The following is a 23,210-nucleotide window of genomic DNA, read 5'->3' as shown; positions in this document are numbered from 1 at the left end:
CTCTATAATTAGGAGAAAAAGATGACCAGAAGATGTAGAAATATAAATAATCAGTAGAAAAGACAGTCTTAATACACTGATGATTGAATAAAGCCATTTATAAAAAGTATGGCTTAAACATATGAATATATGAAGAGAAAAATGATCTGAAATCTAAATGCATGAATATGTTAATAATGGTTTCCTCGGAAAATGGGATTCTTCGTAATTTTCATTTTCCCTCTTCTGCTTATCTGAATTTTCTACCTTCCCTCCACTAATTTAGTGTAATCTCTAAGTAAAAAGGGAAGAGGGTGGGGAGAGCAGGCTAGGAAGGCAGCCAAGCTCTGCTGAATGCTAGGCTCACACTCTCATCCTCTTCCCATCACTGTCATCATCATCACACACACATCTTTAAAAAAATATGTAGCCTTCTCATTTTCACTGAGTCTCACCTGTAATTGGAACTGGGATGAAAATGTTTTCATGCAATTTCTACCTTAGTTGGAATCCCAAGTGGTTTCCAACCAAAGTTAACTTCAGTGACTGATACACAGAACCTATCTCTAAAATGTGACAGAATTATGCTCAATATATGTGCAAGTTACGAGACTGCATATGTACCACCACACCATGAAGTCAGGGTGGGCAAAGACAGGAGAGTGAGACTCCTGCCCTTTCAGATAGAGACCGTGCCAAGACAGGTCCAACTCACACCCCAGCTCTAACTCAACAATGTTACATAACAAATCTATTTCCACATCCTTATAAAGACGGAGAAATACCTAGCTGACTTGATCCTAAGGAGAGATACTTCCATATAATCAATAGTTTTTCCTCTGTAAATAGTCTCTGTTTACAAAGTGAAGAAAGTGAAAGTTGAATGTGAAGTCGCACAGTCGTGTCCGACTCTTTGCGACCCTATGGACTGTAGCCTACCAGGCTTCTCCGTCCATGGGATTTTCCAGGCAAGAGTACTGGAGTGGGTTGCCATTTCCTTCTCCAGGGGATCTTCCCGACCCAGGGATTGAACCCATGTGTCCTGCATTGCAGGCAGATTCTTTACCACTGAGCCATTTAAAAATTTCATATAACCCTAGAAATCGTATGCAAAATGTTCTGTGTTTATGTACATTTGTATATTTGCTGGGGAGATTTTCGAATGGGTCCACAACATGCCAGAGACTAAGACTCTCTAGGTAGACTCTGCTAGTGGGAAGATCACCGAACAGGCAACCATGAAACCTGGGCATCCTGACTGACAGTTTCAGAACCCCAGGCAGGCCACCTGCTTTCAGATCTGTCATCTGTGGGAAGATTTAGGGTGTTTCTGGTATTCTTTATTTCACAAACAAAAATCCCCATGGTACTGTCATTCGTCTATATAATACCACAAGTATTATATGCCAAGCTCAGTGCTCCAGAACTGAGGACAGTGCCTGTCACATGGTAAGCTTAACAAAGAGGGGTTAAATAAGTAAATAAACTCTCAATTTTCTCCTTGCACCATTAACATGCTGTCAATCTAGTAACAAGTTCACTTATTCAGAAAAATGGCTTAATTCTCTGTACTTCAACGTCCCCACCCTCCTGAAGGTACTAAGAGAAGAATAAGACTGGTACAGCGGTTTCTGTGACAAACAACTCTATGGCTAGCCCACTTTTAAGTAACAGGTTCAAAATCTTTGCACTTCTATTAATCACACTGCTTCACAGTAAACCTAAGACCCCAGACATCACCACGTTCACTCCCTCTCTCTACACACATAGACAAGGGCTTAGCAGACTTTCTGCAAAGGACTAGGAAGTATTTTCGGTTTTACAAGCCATACGGTCTCAGTCACAACTGCTCAACTTGGCCACTACAGGGCAAAAGCAGCCACAGACAATATGTAAACAAATGAACATTGCTGTGCTCCAACAAAACTTTATTAATGAACTGAAGTTTGAATTTCATATACTTCTCATGTGTCAAAAAACACTTGATCTTTGTTTAAACCACTTGAAAATGTAAAAACCATTCTCAGTTCTTAGACTGCAAAAACGGATGGCAGGTTGGATTTCCCCCACGAGCTAGGTCTTTTCTTAGGACATTCTGCATGGTGTAGAAGTTGGAAAGGAGCAGTAAGAGCTGAGTGGTACTTTCTGACAAAAGGGTCTACAGAATCAGCTGGTTGACTTCTCTATTCTCTTTTATAGTTTTGTCCATTTTTAAATTAGAAATACTTTGAAATTAGAAGAACTGAGATAGCAAAAATTATGAAATCTGCTTGTTAGTATCTGATTATAACAGTGCTGAATGATAAAAAGTTTGTTTTCACTTCTGAAAAAAAAAACTATTCAATATTTAAAGTCTCATTATACAGAAATAAATTCTCTATCAATTTTAATTGAAATGCAATTCTATTTCTTCTCTCTACCCTCTGGACTCAAAATTTGTTGCCTGAATAGTAACATACAAATCAAAGCAGTGGACTATCAGTTTTCATCGATAAGAAAGAGGGGAAAAAACTATCAAAAAACATCAACAACACTGGTTTTAAAAAGCTAAAAAGGAATATTCACCCCTGGTGGCTATATAAATTAGTGGAATCCCTTTTGAGGTCTGTTAGGAAAATTTACTGAAACTTAAAATGTACATAACTTTTGACTCAACAATTATACTTCTAGGAATTTATCTTAAGAAGACAACCAGACAAGTGAGCAAATATGTATATACAGTTAGTTTCATACTTGGAAGAATTTGGGTTTCTTTTTTCATATTATGAAAGTAGAGATGACTTACAGTGCTGTGTTCATTTCTGCTGGTACAGCAAATTGATTCAGTTATATACATAAGTATATTCTTTTTCATTATATTGACTATAGTGCCCTCTCCCATACAGTAAATATACCTTGTTCTCTGATCCTATACTAGCATCTGCAAATCCCAAACCCCCAATCCTTCTCTCCCAAAGAATTATTAATATCATGCAAAGATTAAAACTACTTAAATATCCACTGGTTTAACAGTGGAAGGATACAATGGAATTCTAGGTAGCTATAAGAAATAATGACGTGGATAAGCATTTGACGTGGGATATACATTTGACAGGTACACATCTATAACATATTAAGATACAAAAGCATGTTACAAAACTGCATACATATACGGTTTGATCTTAACTGTGTATGAAATGTCTAGAGATATGGTGTTTGTATAGGTACCTGTGTGAGAGAGACAGAAGAAAAACAGGAGGCAAAGAGGCAGAGTTAAAACAATGCACACCATGGTGTTGACAGGTGATTTTTACTTTCTCATTTATAATTTTCTGTTTATATTATTTTGCAATGACCATGTATTACTTTTATAATTTAAAAAAGACTTATTAGAAGGTACAACACAATGAGTGGCCCCTAATGTAAACCATGGACTCTGGGCAATAATGGTGTGTCCGCTGTAACAAATAACCCATTCTGGTGGAAATGAAGCCAGTGAGGGAAACTGTGTGTGCATATCTCATAGAGGTGGGGGCAGGGGGGAGAAGGAGATAAGCAACTGAACTTTCTGCTCAATTTTCCCGTTAACCTAAAGTGATCTAAAAACTAAAGGCTATTCTTAAAAATACATATTAAAACATGCAAACAATTCAAAAGTTCTGTTCATTAGAAACAATCTGAGCCCCACAGAAGTGAATGTGAAAGGCTTCAGAATACTGCACATTGCTCAGTGTGTATGTGTGTGTGGTGTGTGTGTGTGTGTGGCGGTGGGGGGGTACATGAAGTCCAGTGTTTGACCTGCCAGCAGTTCCCCAACAGGAACTGACCACAGAGTACTCTCCTCTTTCCAGAACCTGACTGTTCCATGCATTCACCCTGAGGATACTCTCCTGTTTCTGTCCTGTTATTTCTGATGTAATAGCATGCTTTCAGTGGAAACTTAGAGGACTGAAGGCTGCATAAGATAGTCAAAGGCTCAAGAAAAGCAATTTAACACTTTCTCATGGAGTTCTAGTGGAGGCAAAAGACCAGGTTGCTAAAAGATAAACTGGTCTTAAGGGGCTTTAATGGAAGAACAAATGCCAAATGAGATTTTAATGATAAGCAGTATCTGTGACATTAAGAGGAGGCATTCTGATGCAAGTCAGAGGATAACACCAAAGTTAGAATAAGTTAATGGGGAAACACTAAATTTTACCTGAATTTTTATTTTCTTTATAAGAAATATGTACATTATAATTTTTGTTTCCTACACTTTGCCAAATACATACTTCCACATGTGTATGTCAAATATATCTACTTCTATTTTAACAGAGCAAAAAGGTTTAGAGGTTTCTATATGGACTACAGACCTCAGAGTTGAAACCATCTGAACAACATCCAAAATTTTTTTTTTAATTGCAGGGAAGAAAATCCAGCCTTGACAAGAACTAAATCTTTAAACCTGACTAACAAGAACTGGCAGTTTTATAAAGATTCCCAACTATGGCAGAACATAAGGAGAAGTATCTTAAATTAACAATGGGATGTTAACAAGTTAACAGGAAAAACTGAATCGCTAATATCTAATACATCATGGCTCCAAATTATACTTTTTAAACAAGCTACTACGAATTCATACTTTAGGAATTTCAAGGCAAATGAAACCTAATTTACAAAAGGCACTATTAGTAACTTATATAAAATGCCCAACAATATCAAATTGTTGTTAAGTAAAGCAGGTACCACAAACTTAGGTTTAATATTAATGACATTTGTTCAACCTTAGATACACACAGAACAAGAGTAGGTGTTTTCTGGTTCCTCACCAGGATTAATGCTAACCTGATAAAGCATGTCTGTTGGTTTCCCTTGTGAAACTTCTAAAATTAAAAATACAGTTTATTTTGGAACATAATTTTGTGGTTAAGACATTTTTAAGCATTTGGCCATTATCTTGAATAATTAAATTTTTGGGGGGGTTGGGCATTTTTTCCACAAATACAGCACTCTTTTAACTTGAAAGTTGTGAAATAACAAAGTAATTACTCCCATGGTAAATCATCATTTCCTAAGTCCCCTTGGGTTAAATATCACTATATTTATTATAAGGGATTCAGAGAAACTCTCAAAATTACTGAGAGAAACTTAGAAGTCTCAAGGCAAGAAACACTGTTCACAGCACTGAGAAAAAGAGCAACATACCACAGACGGACAAACACCACAGAACTTCTTGACTAAAACTGTCTCCAGACATTTCCCAGGCGAATTTTATTTTTAGGCTTTTATATGTTTACATGTGAAACAGATGTGATTTCCACCTAAGACAATCTGACAGGAATGCTTTTCCTCACCACCAAAAAAACTTCTCTGGCTGGGAGTCATGCCACTGAGTTCTACAAGAACCTGAGGAGTTTCATGGAGGCTGCTGACCGGAATTAAATTTAATAGAAATGCTTAATTCATAGGCAACTCTTTAAGAAACAATAATAAGATATTTTATCTTCACAGCTTTCTTCATGAGATTATTTTTTTATTCTCCCCATTTTTAAATGGAGGGTTTTAGGGCCCAAAGGTTAAGGGCCCTACCCAGGTCACAAAGGCAGGATTTGAACCCTGGCTCAGTCGGTAAAAGAATCCAGCTGCAATGCAGGAGACAGACTGCAACACAACCAACCTAGGTTCAATCCAACCAGGTTCGACCCCTGAATGGAGAAGATACCCTGGAGAAGGAAACGGCAACCCATTCCAGTATTCTTGCCTGGGAAATCTCATGGACGGAGGAGCCTGGCAGGTCCATGAAGTCGCAAAAGTCAGACACAAACCACCACCAAACCAATGAAACATTTCTAACTGCCTTACTGTCAGGCAGCAGGACACATGGGGGTTGTGGTTCTGCTCTGACAACACTCTCTGCACGTGTGCCCAAGAAGGGAGCCACTCCCTCTGGTCTAGACAGCGTCCCTGCATAAGGAGTGTGTGAACGCTCCCCATCTTCCAGGATCATTGAGAGAATGTGAAACGAACAGAATGAAAGCCTTTCTAAAAAGTCAAACCACTATACAAACATGGCTTCTCAGGTGGCTCAGTAGTAAAGAATCACCTGCCAATGCCAGAGACGCAGGTTCCATCCCTGGGTCAGGGAAACTCCCTGTAGAAGGAAATGCCAACCCACTCCAGTATTCTTACCTGGGAAATTCCATGGACAGAGAAGCCTGGTGGGCTACAGTCCATGAGGTAGCAAAAAAGTTGGACACTACTTAGGGACTAGACAACAACAACTATATAAATACACAGTGTGCTAAGAATGTCCAACTCTGAATGTTTCAGCAACACAGAGACTACTTTCTAAATGACAGCAAAAATCCTAACTGTACTTTATTGATATTAGTAGCCACCTTGGTGTGTCTTTTACTGGCGTTCGTCTGCAAGCCTATAAAGTGGTAGACCAAACTCTTAGCTGCAAAGCAAAGCAAAGCAACCTGAATAAGGCAAATAAAACACCAATTTGACATTTATTGTCGAAGACAGCAAAGCACTTTCAAACTGCAAATATAAACAGCAATCTGTATCCGAGGAAACACATTTTCTATTAAAACTATTCTTTATTTTAAAGAACATGTTAAGTTGACTGATTAATTTCAAAAGGTCAAATCCTGAGAAGATAAATCCTTTAAAATAAATCCTTTCAAATCCTTTAAAAATGTACTGAACTCTGATAAGCAAAGGACAAGGATCATTTCTTACCTCCCACATGTATACATTATTCTTAACCTGAGATCTTTTTTTCTTGTCACCGACAAATGGCCCAAACTTTTTGCCTTTTAAAATTGGTTTAGTGGCCCAGACACCTAAAAAATAAAACCAACAGTTTCACAATGCATTGTGGTTAAACACTAAAGCACTAAAAGCAATTCAGTTTCACAAAATACTGAAAAGACCAGTCACCCTAAAAGCAAGACAATGTTAACTGAGATAACAGAAAGTCAAATTAAATCAAGTATTCAAAGGGGATTTTTATTTTTCTTCTTAACAGTCTTCTGTATTTTCCTAATAGCCTGTAAAGAATCTATATTGTTTTATAAGCAGGAAAGATTATCTTATGGTTTTTTTTTTTAATTTTTACATGTAAAATTACCCAGATAGCATAATCACAAACACGTGGAGAAGAGATAATCACAACAATTAAGAGAAAAAAATATCAAATGCAGTAAAAATGCAAAGTTCCTCTTTCTCCTTTTCTACAGATTTCAAACTGTAAAAAAAAAAAAAAAAAAACACCCTTAAATGGTTGGAAACATAGTGTCCTGAGTAAATATTTTTGAAGTTTGTTTGCTCTCTGCTCTGTTTCCTGAAAGCTTAAACAACTCACTCTTCCGAGTTTAAAACAACCAAGATGTATACTGCTTTGTGGTATTCTCATGGGTATTTCCATAGTCTTCACAGTGACCATAAGGCAAACAAGATGCAGAAGCAGTGGGTGAACAGCAGGAGACACCCTGGTCAATGGGCCTAGTGCCACGGTATCGCCTACTGACAGCACTGCTTTGAACACGTTCCCTTACCTTTCGGGCTCCATTTCCTCATGTATAGATGAAGGCTGTGGTCTCAGCCAGTGGCTCAGCTATGATGAACTAATTCTACCACCTGTAAGTCTGCTATGAATCCCATTTGATATCCCAGCTAATAACTAATTAGTGGAGAGAGAAAATCAACCACTTTCATGAACAAATTACTCACTGAATAATTTTCAACGAGAATTAGGAAAAGCATTTATTAAAAATTTATTCACACACATATATATCAGAATATCAGAAGAACATCTTTAAAAAAGAAAACAGGACATAAACATGATTTCTTCTAAGACTGTACTCTAACTTTTGTAACTTATTTCCTTAGCCTTCTATCTAAAGATTAGAACACAAAAACAAGACTCAATACAAAAAAGCTTGGCTATATTCAACAAGAAATTCTAGCAAGAAGCATTGGGACACACTCATCATTCACTCATATACCCACTGAGGCCCATGAAGAGCATCAGTTACTGGAGGCATGAAGATAAATAAGAAATGAAGACACTCACGATCAATGCAAGTGATGGATATGAAAACAAATACAAAATAATGAAATAAATATAATACCATCATCACACTCAAATCACAGTGAAATCAGAGGCAGAAGCAATACATTCTGCGGAAAGAAGAGCCCTGGGGAGACACAGAGGAAGGGGCTGCTCAGGCTGAATCACGAAGGAGGGTGGGTGCATGTGAAGGTGTTCCTGTCCACCCTGGATTCTTAACTGGAAAACAAACTCTTCAAAAGAAGCCAAGAGTATAGAAGTGTTGCTTTTGGAGTGAGCTCCCCACCTGAGAAGCCCCCAGAGGAAGCCTGGCCACAGCCCACTCTCCCTGCCCTCTCCTCCCGACCCTAGCACTCACCAATCCGAGTTTTGTCAACAGCAGATGGGAAAAGCCTCACTTCCTCCGGAAGTCCTCGAAGCACATGTTCAGGTACCTCGGCCAGGGTCTCCGTGGCTGCCACAGGCTCAGCTGCGTTCTGCAAGTTAAGAAACAGAAGGATAATAGCAAAAAGAAGAAAACCCAGTTCTGTTTTGACTTTTTTTTTCTGGTCCAATAAACAAATATGCAAAAATGTAAGTGAAACCTAAAGCTAGCAAGCCAGACTAAAACGATGATGTCAAGCATTTCAGGAGGTGCTTTTTTGCTTGTTTGTAAGTCTCCAAAGGAAACCACTGTAACCTTCGAGCACGTCTGTGTTCATCTGCTCCAGCCACCTGTGACCATTTTACAACTATGTAAACCTTCGGCACCATACTGTTTTAATCTCCCACAGAATCTGGTAGCAAATTACATCTTAAGCTTACTTTTAAATCAAAGACTACCATCAGCATCTTAGGATGTTAAAAAAAAAAAATTAACACTCTCTATTTAAGTGAACACTTTTGGCACATGCTGTAAAGGCCATGCCAGCCAACTGGACCCCCAGCCCATCCATGCTTTCATTCCTCCAGCAACAAGAGCTTGACAATTTCCAGCAAGAACACTACAATTTATTTTGGGCCCTCCACAGAAGTGTGACCTTTCCAGCAAACAGTACTGTATCACCATATACCAAGTAACTAAACAGCAACACCTCCACAAAATTACACAGTCTCAGAGAAATAGAGAATTTAGAAATTACTAAGTATATGCAAAAATTCATTGTAAATATTAAATAAAATTTCTATTAGATTTGTATCTAAAGGAATAGAAAAAAAATAAAAATCTAAGGGAATAGAAAGGGGAGAACCGAGTCAACTCATAGATCATGACTGTTATTCTAAAACTAACTTTCAAATCAAAGAAAGATCAGGTGGCTATTAACTGGCACCACATAGACCCTAAAGAATTGACGTGCAGATCATGACCCTGCTAAGAATGATAGGTTTTGTAGTCTGAATGTTCTTTATTTCACTTCGCAAAGGGAAATATTTCTGAAGGACTTTCAAAGGAACCAACATAGGCAAACAGCAAAGTGGAAGTTTAAAGTCACTCAGTCATGTACGACTCCTTGCAACTCCAGGGACTGTTGCCTGCCAGGCTCCTCTGTCCATGGGATTCTCCAGGCAAGAGTACTGGAGTGGGTTGCTCTTCCCTTCTCCAGAGGATCTTCCCAATCCGGGGACCAAACCCGGGTCTCCTATATCACAGGCAGGTTCTTTCCTGTCTCTCTGTGCCACCAGGGAAGCAGCAAACTCCAAGATAAAATGATTAATTTTCCCACAGTGAAGATCTTGTAGTTTTAAGAATGCTTTGTGCCAAGAAGAGAGTATCATTCAAATTTCTGTACTCCTAACATTTCAACTTAAAAATATACATATATATATCAACAGGCTGCTTGGAAAGAAATAGATCCCACAACAACAAGCAAGTCATTGTGAAGGTCTACTCTGCTATTTTGAGTTGGGATGTGCGAAAGTGGGCACATAAGGCCTGGGGATCATTCCCTGGACAGGGCAGACGTGACGGTGCATGCACTCCAGAAGCACACACACGTCCATCCTGCCTGATTAAGCCTTGGTCCTGACAGTATCACCAAGCACAAGTTCAACACCTTCCTAAACACGGGAATATCAAAACTGCCCCAGAAAATGATCTTATGGTATTTTTTAGCAGATAAAGTGTGAATAAATTTAGCACACAAATTTCTCACTTCTAAATACAGTGCTCTCATTTTTAAAAAATTTTAATCTATAAACCAGAATTTCGGAAATGTGACTAAATTTTTCAAAAGAGGGAAAAGGTATTACATTGGTAACTGATATCCAGGCTACATAATAATTATGTTTAACTTGGATAAATTAAACAATATTAACAAGTCATAGCCACAGTCATTAGCACATAGCCAGTTAGTATGTAAGTGGGAATTTCCTTCCCCCTTTTCAGAGTGAACCCTAGAAAAGATTTTAAAGGATGTGACACCATCTAACCTTCCCAGGAACTTTGAAAAGACAGTGTGTCAGCTAACTCAAACTGATACTTCCAGGCACTATCACGATAACCACTAAAGACTTAATGTGTCCTGGAACTTCCTTGGGCCTCAGGCACTGTGCTAACCATCTTGTGTGCAAGACCGAGTTTGCTCCAGACAGCCCAACAGGAAGGCCCTGTTAGTGCCTCCTCCCAGCTCCTTGCCCCACTACCACACACACACAGAAGAGGAAATTGAGGCTTAGGAAGTGGTCCAAGCTGCCCAAGGATAGGAACTGAGTCTCTGTCTATCCCCAGAGCCCAAGCCTATAACCACTGTGGTGTTTACAGTTAAAATTCTGCTAGATCGGCTTTGAGGTGGATGTAAATGTAAACACGGTGACGCTGGTTGATAGCACTGTAGTGCAGAACTGAAACTGCTAAGAGAGTACAACTTAAATGCTTCCTCCTCCCAAAAAGAAAGAAAAAGAGAAACATGCAAGCTGATGGGTGTGTTGATTAACTGGACAGTAGGAATCCTTTCACAATGTGTAGGTATATCGAACCACCACAATGTACACATAGTTTAAATATCTTACAATTTTGTCAATTATACCTCAGTAAAGCAAAGAGTTCAAAAGGAGAAGATTCTGCTGAAATACAATCTGACAACTTCTGCCCTAAAATCTCCAAATTTCCATAGAAATGTCAACAGGAGATGGTAACCTAAGGGAGGAATGGTCATCCCCACAGAAAATTTGTAACTTGAGCCTAAGTTGGAGGCCATCTATATTAAAATTTCTGAGACACCTGGGAATATAAAGGACGTCAGCAGAAGAACCACAGGAAAAAGAAACAACAAAAATTCCCATATACATACTTACCTGCCTTCAGCAAATCCATGATTTTTAATTTGGGCCCCTTTAGTTAGAAGAGGAAAGCTTTTTTCCTGTTTTAGTATCCTTCACACTACAACAGGGCTCAACTAGAACCCGAGGACCTCCTTCCAGACACTGGCCAGCTCCAGGGCCTTCCTCTCACCTCTCCGGCTGTCAGAACCTCCACTATGGTGCCTACTGCTGGAAACTGCAGAGAACATTTTTTAGGAAGTTGGAAGTAGGAGGAGGTAGGATGGCTTGCCTAAACAGAACCATCCTCTCTCCTTCCTTATTTTTCCTTCATAGCTCTTATCACAATTTTAAATAATTGCTTGTATAATTATGTTTACTGTACCTCCCCCATCAGACTGCAGGGAAGAAAGATGGCATCCACCTTACTCCATGCTCCATTCCCAATACTCAGCAGCAGACCTGAAACACTTGTCACTTCTATACTTGAATGAATAAGTGATTCTTGCAAGCTAACTTGAACTTTTTAGGAAAAAGAAGGCTAGGAAAGCACAGCTGAGTCATCTATCTGAAAGCATTTTCTCTATGCATGCCTGAATTTGAGATAGGTATTTCTGGGTCAATGTAAGGATTCTTTTTTAGAAAACGTGGCATGCTCTCAATTTCAAGCAATCATTTGACAAGTAAACCTTTGGAACAAAAGCATATTTTAAAGAAAATTTCACTTCCCAACATTTCCATAATTGGGAAACTGGGGTTATATATATATATATAAATATATATAAAATATATTACATGTAACACTATACTCAAAACAGGGTAACCTTGGTTCGTACACTAAAGAACAACAGGCCTGGGACTACGTCTCAGGTTGATTTTTTCTAAAAGACACTGGAGCGTCTTGATTTATTACAAGATTTCTGAGTCCGTTCTGTGGGCCAGATAATGTTTTAAGCATCACACATACCTCAATACTGTGTCACTCTAGTGAAGAAGATGGACAAAATTAAACAAAGATATACAGTGCTTGGTAGCTATTGATGATCTGAAGAGAAATCAAGAATGAGAAGATGACACAGTGAAGGGAGAAAGGAAAGGGGATATTTCAGACAGAGTGCTCATGGGAGACCTCTCGAGAAGCAAGAAGGAAATTGGGTGACAGCATGCAGGAAAAACAGGCCAGGAGAGGACCTTGCTGAGACAGGAATAAGTGTGGTGAGTTCAGGGATCAGACAGGCAAAGAGACTGACGTGTCCAGAGCGGGGCAGGGGACAGCGGAAAGGCCAGAGCTGTGGCGGGGGAGGGACGCAGGGTAATGCCACTGGAAAGACATGAATCACACAGAATGAGAGGGGTAGAGGCCAGGTTGCACACTCCTCCTTCCAGAGGGGCCAACAGCCTCCCAGGCCCCCATCTCTGCTGTCCCAGAATCAAGTTCAATTCAGTTCAGTCACTCAGTCATGTCCAACTCTTTGCGACCCCATGGACTGCAATACACCAGGCCTCCCTGTCCATCACCAACTCTCAGAGTTTACTCAAACTCATATCCATTGAGTCAATGATGCCATCCAACCATCTCATCCTCTGTCATCCCCTTCTCCTCCCACCTTCAATCTTTCCCAGCATCAGGGTCTTTTCAAATGAGTCAGTTTTTGGCATCAGGTGGCCAAAGTATTGGAGTTTCAGCTTCAGCATCAGTCCTTTCAATGAATATTCAGTACTGATTTCCTTTAGGATGGACTAGATGGATTTCCTTGCAGTCCAAGGGACTCTCAGGAGTCTTTTCCAACAGCACAGTTCAAAAGCATCAGTTCTTCAGTGCTCAGCTTTCTTGACAGTCCAACTCACATCCATACACCACTACTGGAAAAATCATAGCTGTGACTAGATAGACCTTTGTTGGCAAAGTAATGTCTCTGCTTTTTAATATGCTGTCTAGGTTGGTCATAGCTTTTCTTCCAAGGAACAAGCATCTTTTAATTTCATGGCTGCAGTCACCATCTGCAGTGATTCTGGAGCCCAGAAAAATAAAGTCAGCAGGTTTCCCCATCTATTTGCCATGAAGTGATAGGACCAGATGCCATGATCTTCATTTTCTGAAGGTTGAGTTTTAAGCCAACTTTTTCATTCTCCTCTTTCACTTTCATCAAGAGGCTCTTTAGTTCTTCGCTTTCTGCCATAAGGGTGCTGTCATCTGCATATCTGAGGTTATTGATATTTCTCCCAGAAATGATGATTCTAGTTTGTGGTTTATCCAGTCCAGCATTTCTCATGATGTGCTCTGCATAGAAGTTAAATGAACAGGATGACAATATACAGCCTTGCTGTACTCCTTTCCTGATTTGGAACCAGTCTGTTTTAGTTCCAACTGTTGCTTCTTCACCTGCATACAGATTTCTCAGGAGGTAGGTAAGATGGTCTGGTATTCCCATCTCTCGAAGAATTTTCCAGTTTGCTGTGATCCACACAGTCAAAGGCTTTGGCATAGTCAATAAAGCAGAAGTAGATGTTTTCCTGGAACTCTCTTGCTTTTTTGATGATCCAATGGATGTTAGCAATTTGATCTCTGGTTCCTCTGCCTTTTCTAAATCCAGCTTGAACATCTGGAAGTTCACAGTTCACGTACTGCTGAAGCCTGGCTTGGGAAATCTTGAGCATCACCTTACTAGCGTGTGAGATGAGTGCAACTGTGTGGTAGTCTGAGCATTCTTTGGCACTGCCTTTCTTTGGGATTGGAATGAAAACTGACCTTTTCCAGTCCTGTGGCCACTGCTGAGTTTTCCAATGTTCTGGTATATTGAATGCAGCACTTTCACAGCATCATCTTTTAGGATTTGAAATAGCCCAGAATCAAGGCCCAGGCCCATTTCAAAGGTTTCTGACACTGATCACTGTGACAAATACAGTGGAAACTATGAGGATTCTCTACTTACCTGTTATGTAACAGAAAGCATAAGAACCCTTGAATTCCCTACTTAGTGAAACAAGTTATCAGTGAACTGATCTGGAATGGCAGTATCAGATTTACCATAGTAAGATTAAGATAGTAAGCTACGTCGTTATTAATTATTAACTGATCTCCTTAATTCTATGTCACAAATTCCTATCTCAAAGTCAAAGAAAGTCAGTATCCCCTCTCTGCCCCAATCAATTGCCACAAGCATCCTGCCCATCATTCGGTCACTAACAAACACTTCCCGAGTGCTGGCACATGCTGGCAGTGAAGATGCCATCCAACCATCTCATCCTTCGTCGTCCCCTTCTCCTCCTGCCTTCAATCTTTCCCAGCATCAGGGTCTTTCCCAATGAGTCAGTTAACACAGCTGACCCAGGCCTCCTCCTCAAGACCACCAGCAGAGGAACTGCTCCTGCTCTGCTTTCTAACACAAAAAACCTTACAGGTATTTGGAGTCTCCAGTTTTGACCTTGCTGCAGAGCCTCTCAAAGGTCCTCTATGCTTTCCTGTAATACTCTTCCTCTGACCAAGGGTGACCTTCCAGGCTAGATGGTGGCAGCCCAGGGACCAGGACTCTTGCTCCTTCCTCTGGGCCAAATTCTGCACTACCAAACACTTTCCACACATGGCCTCAGAGAGTCCTCACCATATTCACAGCAAACGCTGACAGTACTTAGGGTACTAACCAGGCACAACTCCAAGCTCTTTCTGCAGCACCTCATGTCATCTTTACACTACCACCCAGCTGTGGGTCCTGCTATAACTGCATTTTACAGATGAAACTGAAACCTGACTGTGCTCACAGCCAGTAAGTGGCAAAGCTAGGATTCAAACCTGAACAGTCAGCTTCAGGGGCAAGACTCTCAAACACCATGCCTCAGAGGAGCCCGGTCAAGTAATTTTCCCAAATCACAGAGTCATGGAGCCAAAGTAAACCCATACAGGTGTCCACATTTTCACTACTAAACCATCACTGCAACCCGGAGATGCCTGGAAAGTCCCTTTTGGGCATCCATACGGTCAGGGCCATTTTTATAATCATACTAAGATGTCACCTGCCTTTCTGACTCTCAGGTGTGTACAGGGGAGTTTTCTGGAGCCTTTGACATATGATGATGTCATCATTCCACTGGCTAATGGAATGTGCAATGTTTTCATTCATATTGTGTTTTCAATATTCTGAGTCACGAATATGGCCTATAGTCTGACTAATATCACGGGACCATGTTGATTCCCTGGTGTTGATACTGCACTAGAGTAAAAACATTACCATCAGGGGAAGCTGAGTGCAAAGGACCACACAAGGCTCTACTATTAATACTTTTACAATTTCCTGTGAACCTATTTCTCCCTAAAATCTGTTTCAATTTCACAGGAAATGTCAAAATATATAATCGACATATACAAAAATCTTGAGGATGGCTGGACTAAGGAAGACCACCCCTGACCTTCTGGCACCTCCTAGCTCAGGACCAAGAGGCAGAGGACTGGAGTGTGTGGTGACAAGAGGATCAGGGAGGAGGCCGGAGCCACAGTCAGGCCCCCTCACCCCCCACAGCTTCCTAAGTACGATGGGAGGGGCTGTTCCCCTACAGGCACAAGGGTTTGGCTTTTTTTAAGGGTTTCATGGCTATTCACTAAAGAAGAACAAGTAAAAGAGACTAGAACAAACTGAGGTATATTAAAGGCAACAGCTTGTTGTCCCATTTGGGCTCCTGTAAGAATGGACAAGGAAAACAGAGTTCTTACCCTTTGCTTTTAAGCCCCAGATGGTGGGACTGCTACGATCTCAGCAATGTTTGGGGATTCCCAAACAAGTGTGTGTGTGTGTCTGTGTCTGTGTGTATGTGTCTCTGTGTGTGTGTGTGTCTGTGTGATGGTGGAGCTGCTGCGATCTCAGAAAAGGCCTGGGGATTCCCAAGGGAGTATGTGTATGTGTGAATGTGTGTGTACACTCTACGCCCCTCCCTACCCAGAGGAAGCCTGTCCCCACAGTCCTACCCAGCAGGGTCCCTATCAGGCCTGCTTCCCACTCTTGCCTTTCACTGCACACTATACTCTGACACACTTACAGTCTGGCCTGGTTGATGGTCTCTCTAGCAAACAGGTCCCAGACACACAGCGCAGGTCTGTTTCACTTGCCTCACACCCAGAGCCCAGCACAGATGCCTAGCTCAGAGCAGTGGTCACTGCGAGCAGTCAAACAAACAAGTGTCTGACAGTCAAGTGCCAGGAGGTACTGGAGCCATGATGGCTTTAAGAGGAGACGCACTCAGCTGGTAACAGAGTCCAAGGAAGTGGATGAGACTGGGGAGCAGAGAGCAAGAGAATGGTGAGGACCAGCCCTCAGGACACCACTGTTTCAGGGTCAAAGGAGCAGAGGAGACCTAGACAAAGACATCCCAGAGGCAGGAGGGGTACCAGGAGCGTGTGTCAGAAAGGCCAGGAAAAGGTTCAGGGAACGGAGGGAGGTCAACAGTCAAAGACTGCTGGTGAGCCTTTAAAATCTGCTGTATCTGATCCCTCCCTCCAATGCCCACTGCCCATCCGTTAAACCTGAAATAGCACAGCAATTCCCACTTTTCCAACAGATGTCCAATTGGTGCCCCTCATGCCAGCACCCGCTACCCTAGGAACCGAAGAAAGCAACAAGGAGGAGGCGGGGTCCTGCCCACCGGCCAATGCAGGAGACTGGTGGGGAGTTCCCACCGGGACCAGTGAACTCTGATAATCATCTCATTGTGATAATCAGAGATAAGAAGGGAACTCTATTTTAGTTAGGGTAGCTGGGGGTGAGGCAGGCACATCTCAGAGAAGATGATACAGAGACTTGGTCTTGAAAGATGAGAATGAGCCATGTGGGAGGACTAAGCATTCCAGAGAAACATCCTGAGGAGACAAAGGCTTTGGCAAGTTTACGAACCAAAAGAGGTCAGGTCAGAGTGAGCCAGGAGAAAGCAGAGGCGGCCGCCACCAGATGCTGCAGCACCTTCACCACCAAGGTTCAGAGACCAGCCTTTGGGAAGCATGGGGCGCTGCAGGGTTTAGAGCAGGGGAGTGACAAGATGTGATAAAGCCTCAGTGCTTCACATTTACTGCTTTCTTACTCCTGCCCACATGGGATGGGAACCACTACTATCCCTATTTAACAGGTGAGAACAAACACCGAGAAGGCAGTGACTTGCCCAAGTTCAGACAGCTGGAGAGGCAAAGCCAGGACTGAAGGAGAAATATGGGTCACAGGACAGCAAAGGTGAGGCAGAGTTGAACCACCCTGTAACCTTCTCTAATGAAGTATTAACATCTGAACAAGAAGAAAGATAAGCCTTCTGTCATAGTTCCCTCCACAGTTATGTAAGGAAATGCTGTTCGAGTGGCTAATTTCTTTTTCAAATTTCAGAAATAACCTAACATTTTCTAACCAAAAGACAACGTCCTGGATTTTATAAAAATTGCTATTTACCTAGTAGAATACATGATTCTAAGTGAGATTTAAGTGCTGTCATCATTCAATGCATTAGCTGCCTGAACTACACGTTCTCTAATTGAGGTTCAAGTTATAACGGATTGGAATCACTTTACTTGGGGAAGGCTTTTTTAAGTCTTTAACATCAAACTGGTATTTAGAGTTACCTACAAAAAATAAAATTCTAAATTAATGATATGCTACAATGCAAAAGTGGTTTTGATATTTTACACCATACATATTTTTAGGATTACAAAAAAATCAGGAGAGACATCGAAAATGAAAGATAGCAGCCATCCCACAGTTTCACCAAATCTTTAGAAATATTACGAACAGATTTATCTAGATGGTTAGATGGTCTCCCATAAAAGATTTCCTGTAAAAGGAATAAATAAACCATTAATATGCAGAACAAATGGATCAATCTAAAAAACATATGCTGACCAAAGGGAGATAAACACGAAGGAACATACACTATATGATTTCATTTACCTGAAAGTCTTGAACAGAAGACGACCAAACCATAAGGACAGAAAGCAAGATAGTGGTCACCTGGGGTGGAGGCCGAGGGGTGCAGAGCAGCAAGAAGGAACTTTTGGGGGTGATGAAAACGCCCTATATATTGAGAGTGGTGCGTAGTGACATGAGTGTGAACATTTGTCAACACTCTTTTGAATGAGTATATTTTACTATACGTAAATTACACCTCAAAGTTGATTTTAAAGTAAAATAACTAAGTGAATCCTACAGTCTCTCTTTAAATCATGCTAAAATGAAATTTGCTCCTTGGAAGGAAAGCTATGACAAACTGAGCCTATGAAAATGCAAAGACAGCACCTTGCCAATAAAGGTCCATATAGTCAAAATTTTGGTTTTTTCAGTAGTCATGAATGCATGTAATAGTTAGACCATAAAGAAGGCTGAGCACCAAGAACTGATGCTTTTGAACTGTGGTGCTGGAGAAGACTCTTGAGAGTCCCTTGGACAGCAAGGAGATCAAACCAGTCAATCCTAAAGGAAATCAACCCTAAATATTCACTGGAAGGACTACTGATGAAGCTGAAGCTTCAATACTTTGGACACCTGATGAGAAGAGCCAACTCACTGGAAAAGACCCTGATGCTGGGAAAGATTGAAGGCAAAAGAAGACAGAGGCGGCAGAGGATGAGATGGTTTGATAGCACCACCAACTTAATGGACATGAATTGAGCAAATTCCAGGAGACAGAGGAGGACAGAGGAGTCTGATGTGCTGCAGTCCATGGGATCACAGAGTCAGATGTGACTTAGTGACTAAACAACAACAAAAAAGAAAATAAATAAAAAAAGTCAATGCCATAGAAAAAATTTTTCAAGGTTTTTCTTTAACCCAAGTCAAGCATTATTTTGCTCCAAAACCTCCAAAAATGTCCCATCTCCCTAAGTAAAGTCCACTCTGGTCCTCACAATGACCACAGGTCTGATCCAATACCACATGTGGCCTGGAATCAGTCTGCTCCACCTTCTCTCCACAGTCTCAGATAAACAGTCACTGGGTTCAGTACATAGCAGAGCAGTGGCACTGGCTGCTATTACATAAGACTGCATGTGCCGTCTCATACTAATGTCTTTATTTTTAAAAGTATAAGAAGAAACAAGCTTTACTGACATTTCACTTAAATTTCTATCAGTAACTCTTTATACACTTCACCCAGAGATTGATTGCAAGTCACTGTATCAGTTTTAACCTATTTAATTAAAGCACCTCGTTTCTTACATATCAATTTGACCAAAACCAGCACTGGGGTGGAGGTTGGGGGGCGGGGGGCAACAGCAGTAGGCAACAGGAGAGTTCAGATTCAATATCCCTTAATATTAAGTACACAACATAGTATATTCACAATACTATGAAACCTTGAAAAATATTCACATATTCCTGCACAGCAGACTAATACTAATCACCACAGCAATTGTCACCAGCAAAAACATCTGAATCAGAGAGTATTAAAACACTCCAATTCCATGAACAATTCTTCTTTGTTTAGACTTGCAAACAATATTCTTGGTTACTCTTCTAGATGCTGGGGGAAAAAAATAAAACGAGCTTCAGTCTCCTGAAATAGCATTAAATTGTACTTGGTTAAGGAATGTGTGAAACTGCAGCGAGGATAAGCAGATAAGATAAAGAACAAGAAAATCACATACACCATCTTTGCAAGAGAACAGCAGTCAAACAATTTCAAAAACACATTAAAAAGTGCCCTCTTTCAGAAGGCTGACAGGTCCATTAGGCTGTCCAGCTGAAGAAACTGTCCTCAAGTATGGTATTAATAGTGAACAAACGGAGAAGGCAATGGCAACCCACTTCAGTCCTCTCGCCTGGAAAATCTCATGGATGGAGGGGCCTGGTAGGCTGCAGCCCATGGGGTCGCTAGGAGTCAGACACGACTGAGCGACTTCACTTTCACTTTTCACGTTCATGCATTGGAGAAGGAAATGGCAACCCACTCCAGTGTTCTTGCCTGGAGAATCCCAGGGATGGAGAGCCTGGTGGGCTGCCGTCTATGGGGTCGCACAGAGTTTGATACGACTGAAGCGACTTAGCAGCAGCAGCAGCAGTGAACAAACATATTAGCACACTCTTGCCCGCTAACAGTCTCATCTCCCCAGGGCAGGAAAAGTGACATTCTAAAAAACTGGAAATCAGAGTATGTCTCTGTCCAGTGGCTTCCCGTTGCATTTATTTTTTTTTAATGTGTTTATTTTTGGTGGCACTGGGTCTTTGTTGCTGCGTGCAGGCTTCTCATTGTCGTTAACTTCTCTTACTGTGGAGCAGAGGCTCTAGGTGTATGGGCTCAGTAGCTATGGTTCCTGGACTCTACAGCACAGGTTCAGTAGTTGTGGGCACATGGGCTTAGTTGCTCTGATGCATGTGGCTTCCTGAACCAGGGATCGAACCCATGTCTCCTGCATTGGCAGGCAGATTCCCATCTACTGTGCCGCCAGAGAAGGCCCCCTCATTGCATTCAGAATAAAAGATAACTTCTCATGGCTCTTAAAAGTGAAGTGAAAGTGTTAGTCACTCAGTCATCTTTGACTCTTTGTGACCCCATGGCCTGGAGCCCACTGGACTTCTCTGTCCATGGAATTCTCCAGGCAAGAATACTGGAGTGGGTTACCATACCCCTCTCCAGGGGATCTTCCTGTCTCAGGGATTGAACCCAGGTCTCTTGCATTGCAGGAAGACTCTTTACCATTTGAAAATACCCGGGAAGCCCTACAGAACTGGCCCTCACCTCTCACATCAACTTCATCCTATCCAGAGTCCCTACGGCTCACCAAGCACCAGCCCCGGCTGCTCTCTGTTCCTTGAACCAGCAAGCTCATTCTCACCTTCCCGTCTATGCACTCACTATTTGTTCACACTGCCAATAACTTTCTTTTGCTACACACATCTGGTTCCTGGTTATTACTTGAGTCTCTATTCTATTATTAATCAGTTCTTCAGAACAGCCTTCCCTGACCATGTAATCCAGAGAACCTTCCCCCATCATCACGCACCATTCTTTATCACACTACCTTATTTCAATGTCTTCACAGCACTTTTCACTAAGTGAAATTATCTTGTTTGTCATCCTGCTTTTTAACTGTCTCCCTCTAAGAGAAGATAAGTTACAAAGCATAGCCCTTGCCTGTCTAGTTCCCTGCAGGCAGAATTCACAACACATGGGATGCAGTCTATGCAGGACAAAAGAGGGGATGAGAGAACATTCAGAACAGCTAAAGTAATGCACTCTGGATCTTTCCATTATTCTGACAGCTTATCACAATTCTAAGAGTTGGATCTGCAGCATCAGTGACTAAAAGCTTATTTCAGTATGTAAAATTTTAGAACAAGTTTGGAAGGCTGAATTGCTTTGCTACTCATTACTGACAATACCATGGATGATTGATCAATATATTAAGTTGCTGCCGGTGACTCAACAGTACAGAATCCACCTGAAATGCAGGAGACGTGGCAGAAGCCACAGGTTAGGTCCCTGGGTCAGGAAGATCCCTTGGAGAAGGAAATGGTAACCCACTCCAGTATTCTTGCCTTGAAAATCCCACGGACAGAAAAGACTGGCATGCTACAGTTCATGGGGTCACAAAGAGTTGGACACGACAGCAACTAAAACAACAGCAAATCATAAATCTATTATACTGACAGAAAGTTTCATATATTCATAACAATAAGTTATATAATGGTTCTTAAAAAAAACTGTGTGACTCAATAAGTTAGTCATCAAGACACCTGTATTAAACCATTAGGGCTTAAACCCACACAATGTTATGCATCAACAGTATCTCGATAAAGCAGGGGAAAATCATTGGGGCTCTACCTAAATAGTACAGTTCTCTTCTCCTCCTAAGCACATGATGGGTTTGCACTGCTTTCCCCTCTTGAGTTTTAAATTAGATGTAGCCATAGAGTAACTTTGGCCAATTAAGTAAAAGACATGCGTACTGACACAAAGCCTCGGTCATCCTTGGTTCTTAAGCAGGCTTAAAGCTCAACATTCAGAAAACGAAGATCACGGCCTCTGGTCCCATCACTTCATGGGAAATAGATGGGGAAACAGTGTCAGACTTTATTTTTTGGGGCTCCAAAATCACTACAGATGGTGACTGCAGCCATGAAATTAAAAGACGCTTATTCCTTGGAAGGAAAGTTATGACCAACCTAGATAACACATTGAAAAGCAGAGACATTACTTTGCCAACAAAGGTTCGTCTAGTCAAGGCTATGGTTTTTCCTGTGGTCATGTATGGATGTGAGAGTTGGACTGTGAAGAAGGCTGAGCGCCGAAGAATTGATGCTTTTGAACTGTGGTGTTGGAGAAGACTCTTGAGAGTCCCTTGGACTGCAAGGAGACCCAACCAGTCCATTCTGAAGGAGATCAGCCCTGGGATTTCTTTGGAAGGAATGATGCTAAAGCTGAAACTCCAGTACTTTGGCCACCTCATGCAAAGAGTTGACTCATTGGAAAAGACTCTGATGCTGGGAGGGATTGGGGGCAGGAGGAGAAGGGGACGACAGAGGATGAGATGGCTGGATGGCATCCCTGACTTGATGGACGTGAGTCTGGGTGAACTCCAGGAGTTGGTGATGGACAGGGAGGCCTGGAGTGCTGCGATTCATAGGGTCGCAAAGAGTCGGACATGACTGAGCGACTGAACTGAAACTGAACTGAGATCCACACTGGATGTTAGCAAGAACAAGAAATCAACAGTTGCTGTGTAAGATGCTGAGATTTTGGAGCTGCCTGTCTGTAAGTACAGCATCACACAGCTCATCCTGACCAGTACAGCAGTATAGCATGGGAATCGAGAACCTGGGCTGTGGAATCTGACCAGCCTGGTGTGACTCAAAGCTCTGTCACTTACTATTTGAGAGATCATGGGCCTCTGGGCTTAATGTCCTCATCCATAAAATACTTATAATACCTACTCTTCCTAGAGAGTTAGACAAGAGTTGGACACAACTTAGTGACCAAACCACCACACTCTTCATAC

General features: G+C 41.5%; 1 protein-coding gene across 18 annotated transcripts in view; it reads right to left on the bottom strand.

Annotated features, from left to right (window-relative positions):
* Positions 1-23,210, bottom strand: part of PRDM2 (PR/SET domain 2) — a 134,163-nt gene that overhangs the window by 89,160 nt on the left and 21,793 nt on the right. For all 18 annotated transcript variants that reach the window (XM_044942842.2, XM_044942847.2, XM_044942835.2 and 15 more), the window contains 2 exons: positions 8,376-8,493; positions 6,685-6,788 (listed from right to left, as the gene is read on the bottom strand). In XM_044942842.2, the coding sequence (XP_044798777.2) occupies positions 6,685-6,693 (9 nt within the window). In that variant the 5' untranslated portion in view covers positions 6,694-6,788; positions 8,376-8,493. The remainder of the gene's footprint in view (positions 1-6,684; positions 6,789-8,375; positions 8,494-23,210) is intronic.

Source organism: Bubalus bubalis, chromosome 5, assembly GCF_019923935.1.
Source record: "Bubalus bubalis isolate 160015118507 breed Murrah chromosome 5, NDDB_SH_1, whole genome shotgun sequence".
In the NCBI taxonomy this organism is placed as follows: domain Eukaryota; kingdom Metazoa; phylum Chordata; class Mammalia; order Artiodactyla; family Bovidae; genus Bubalus; species Bubalus bubalis.
Note: the sequence above shows the minus strand (reverse complement) of the source record. Positions and strands in the feature narration are given on the sequence as shown.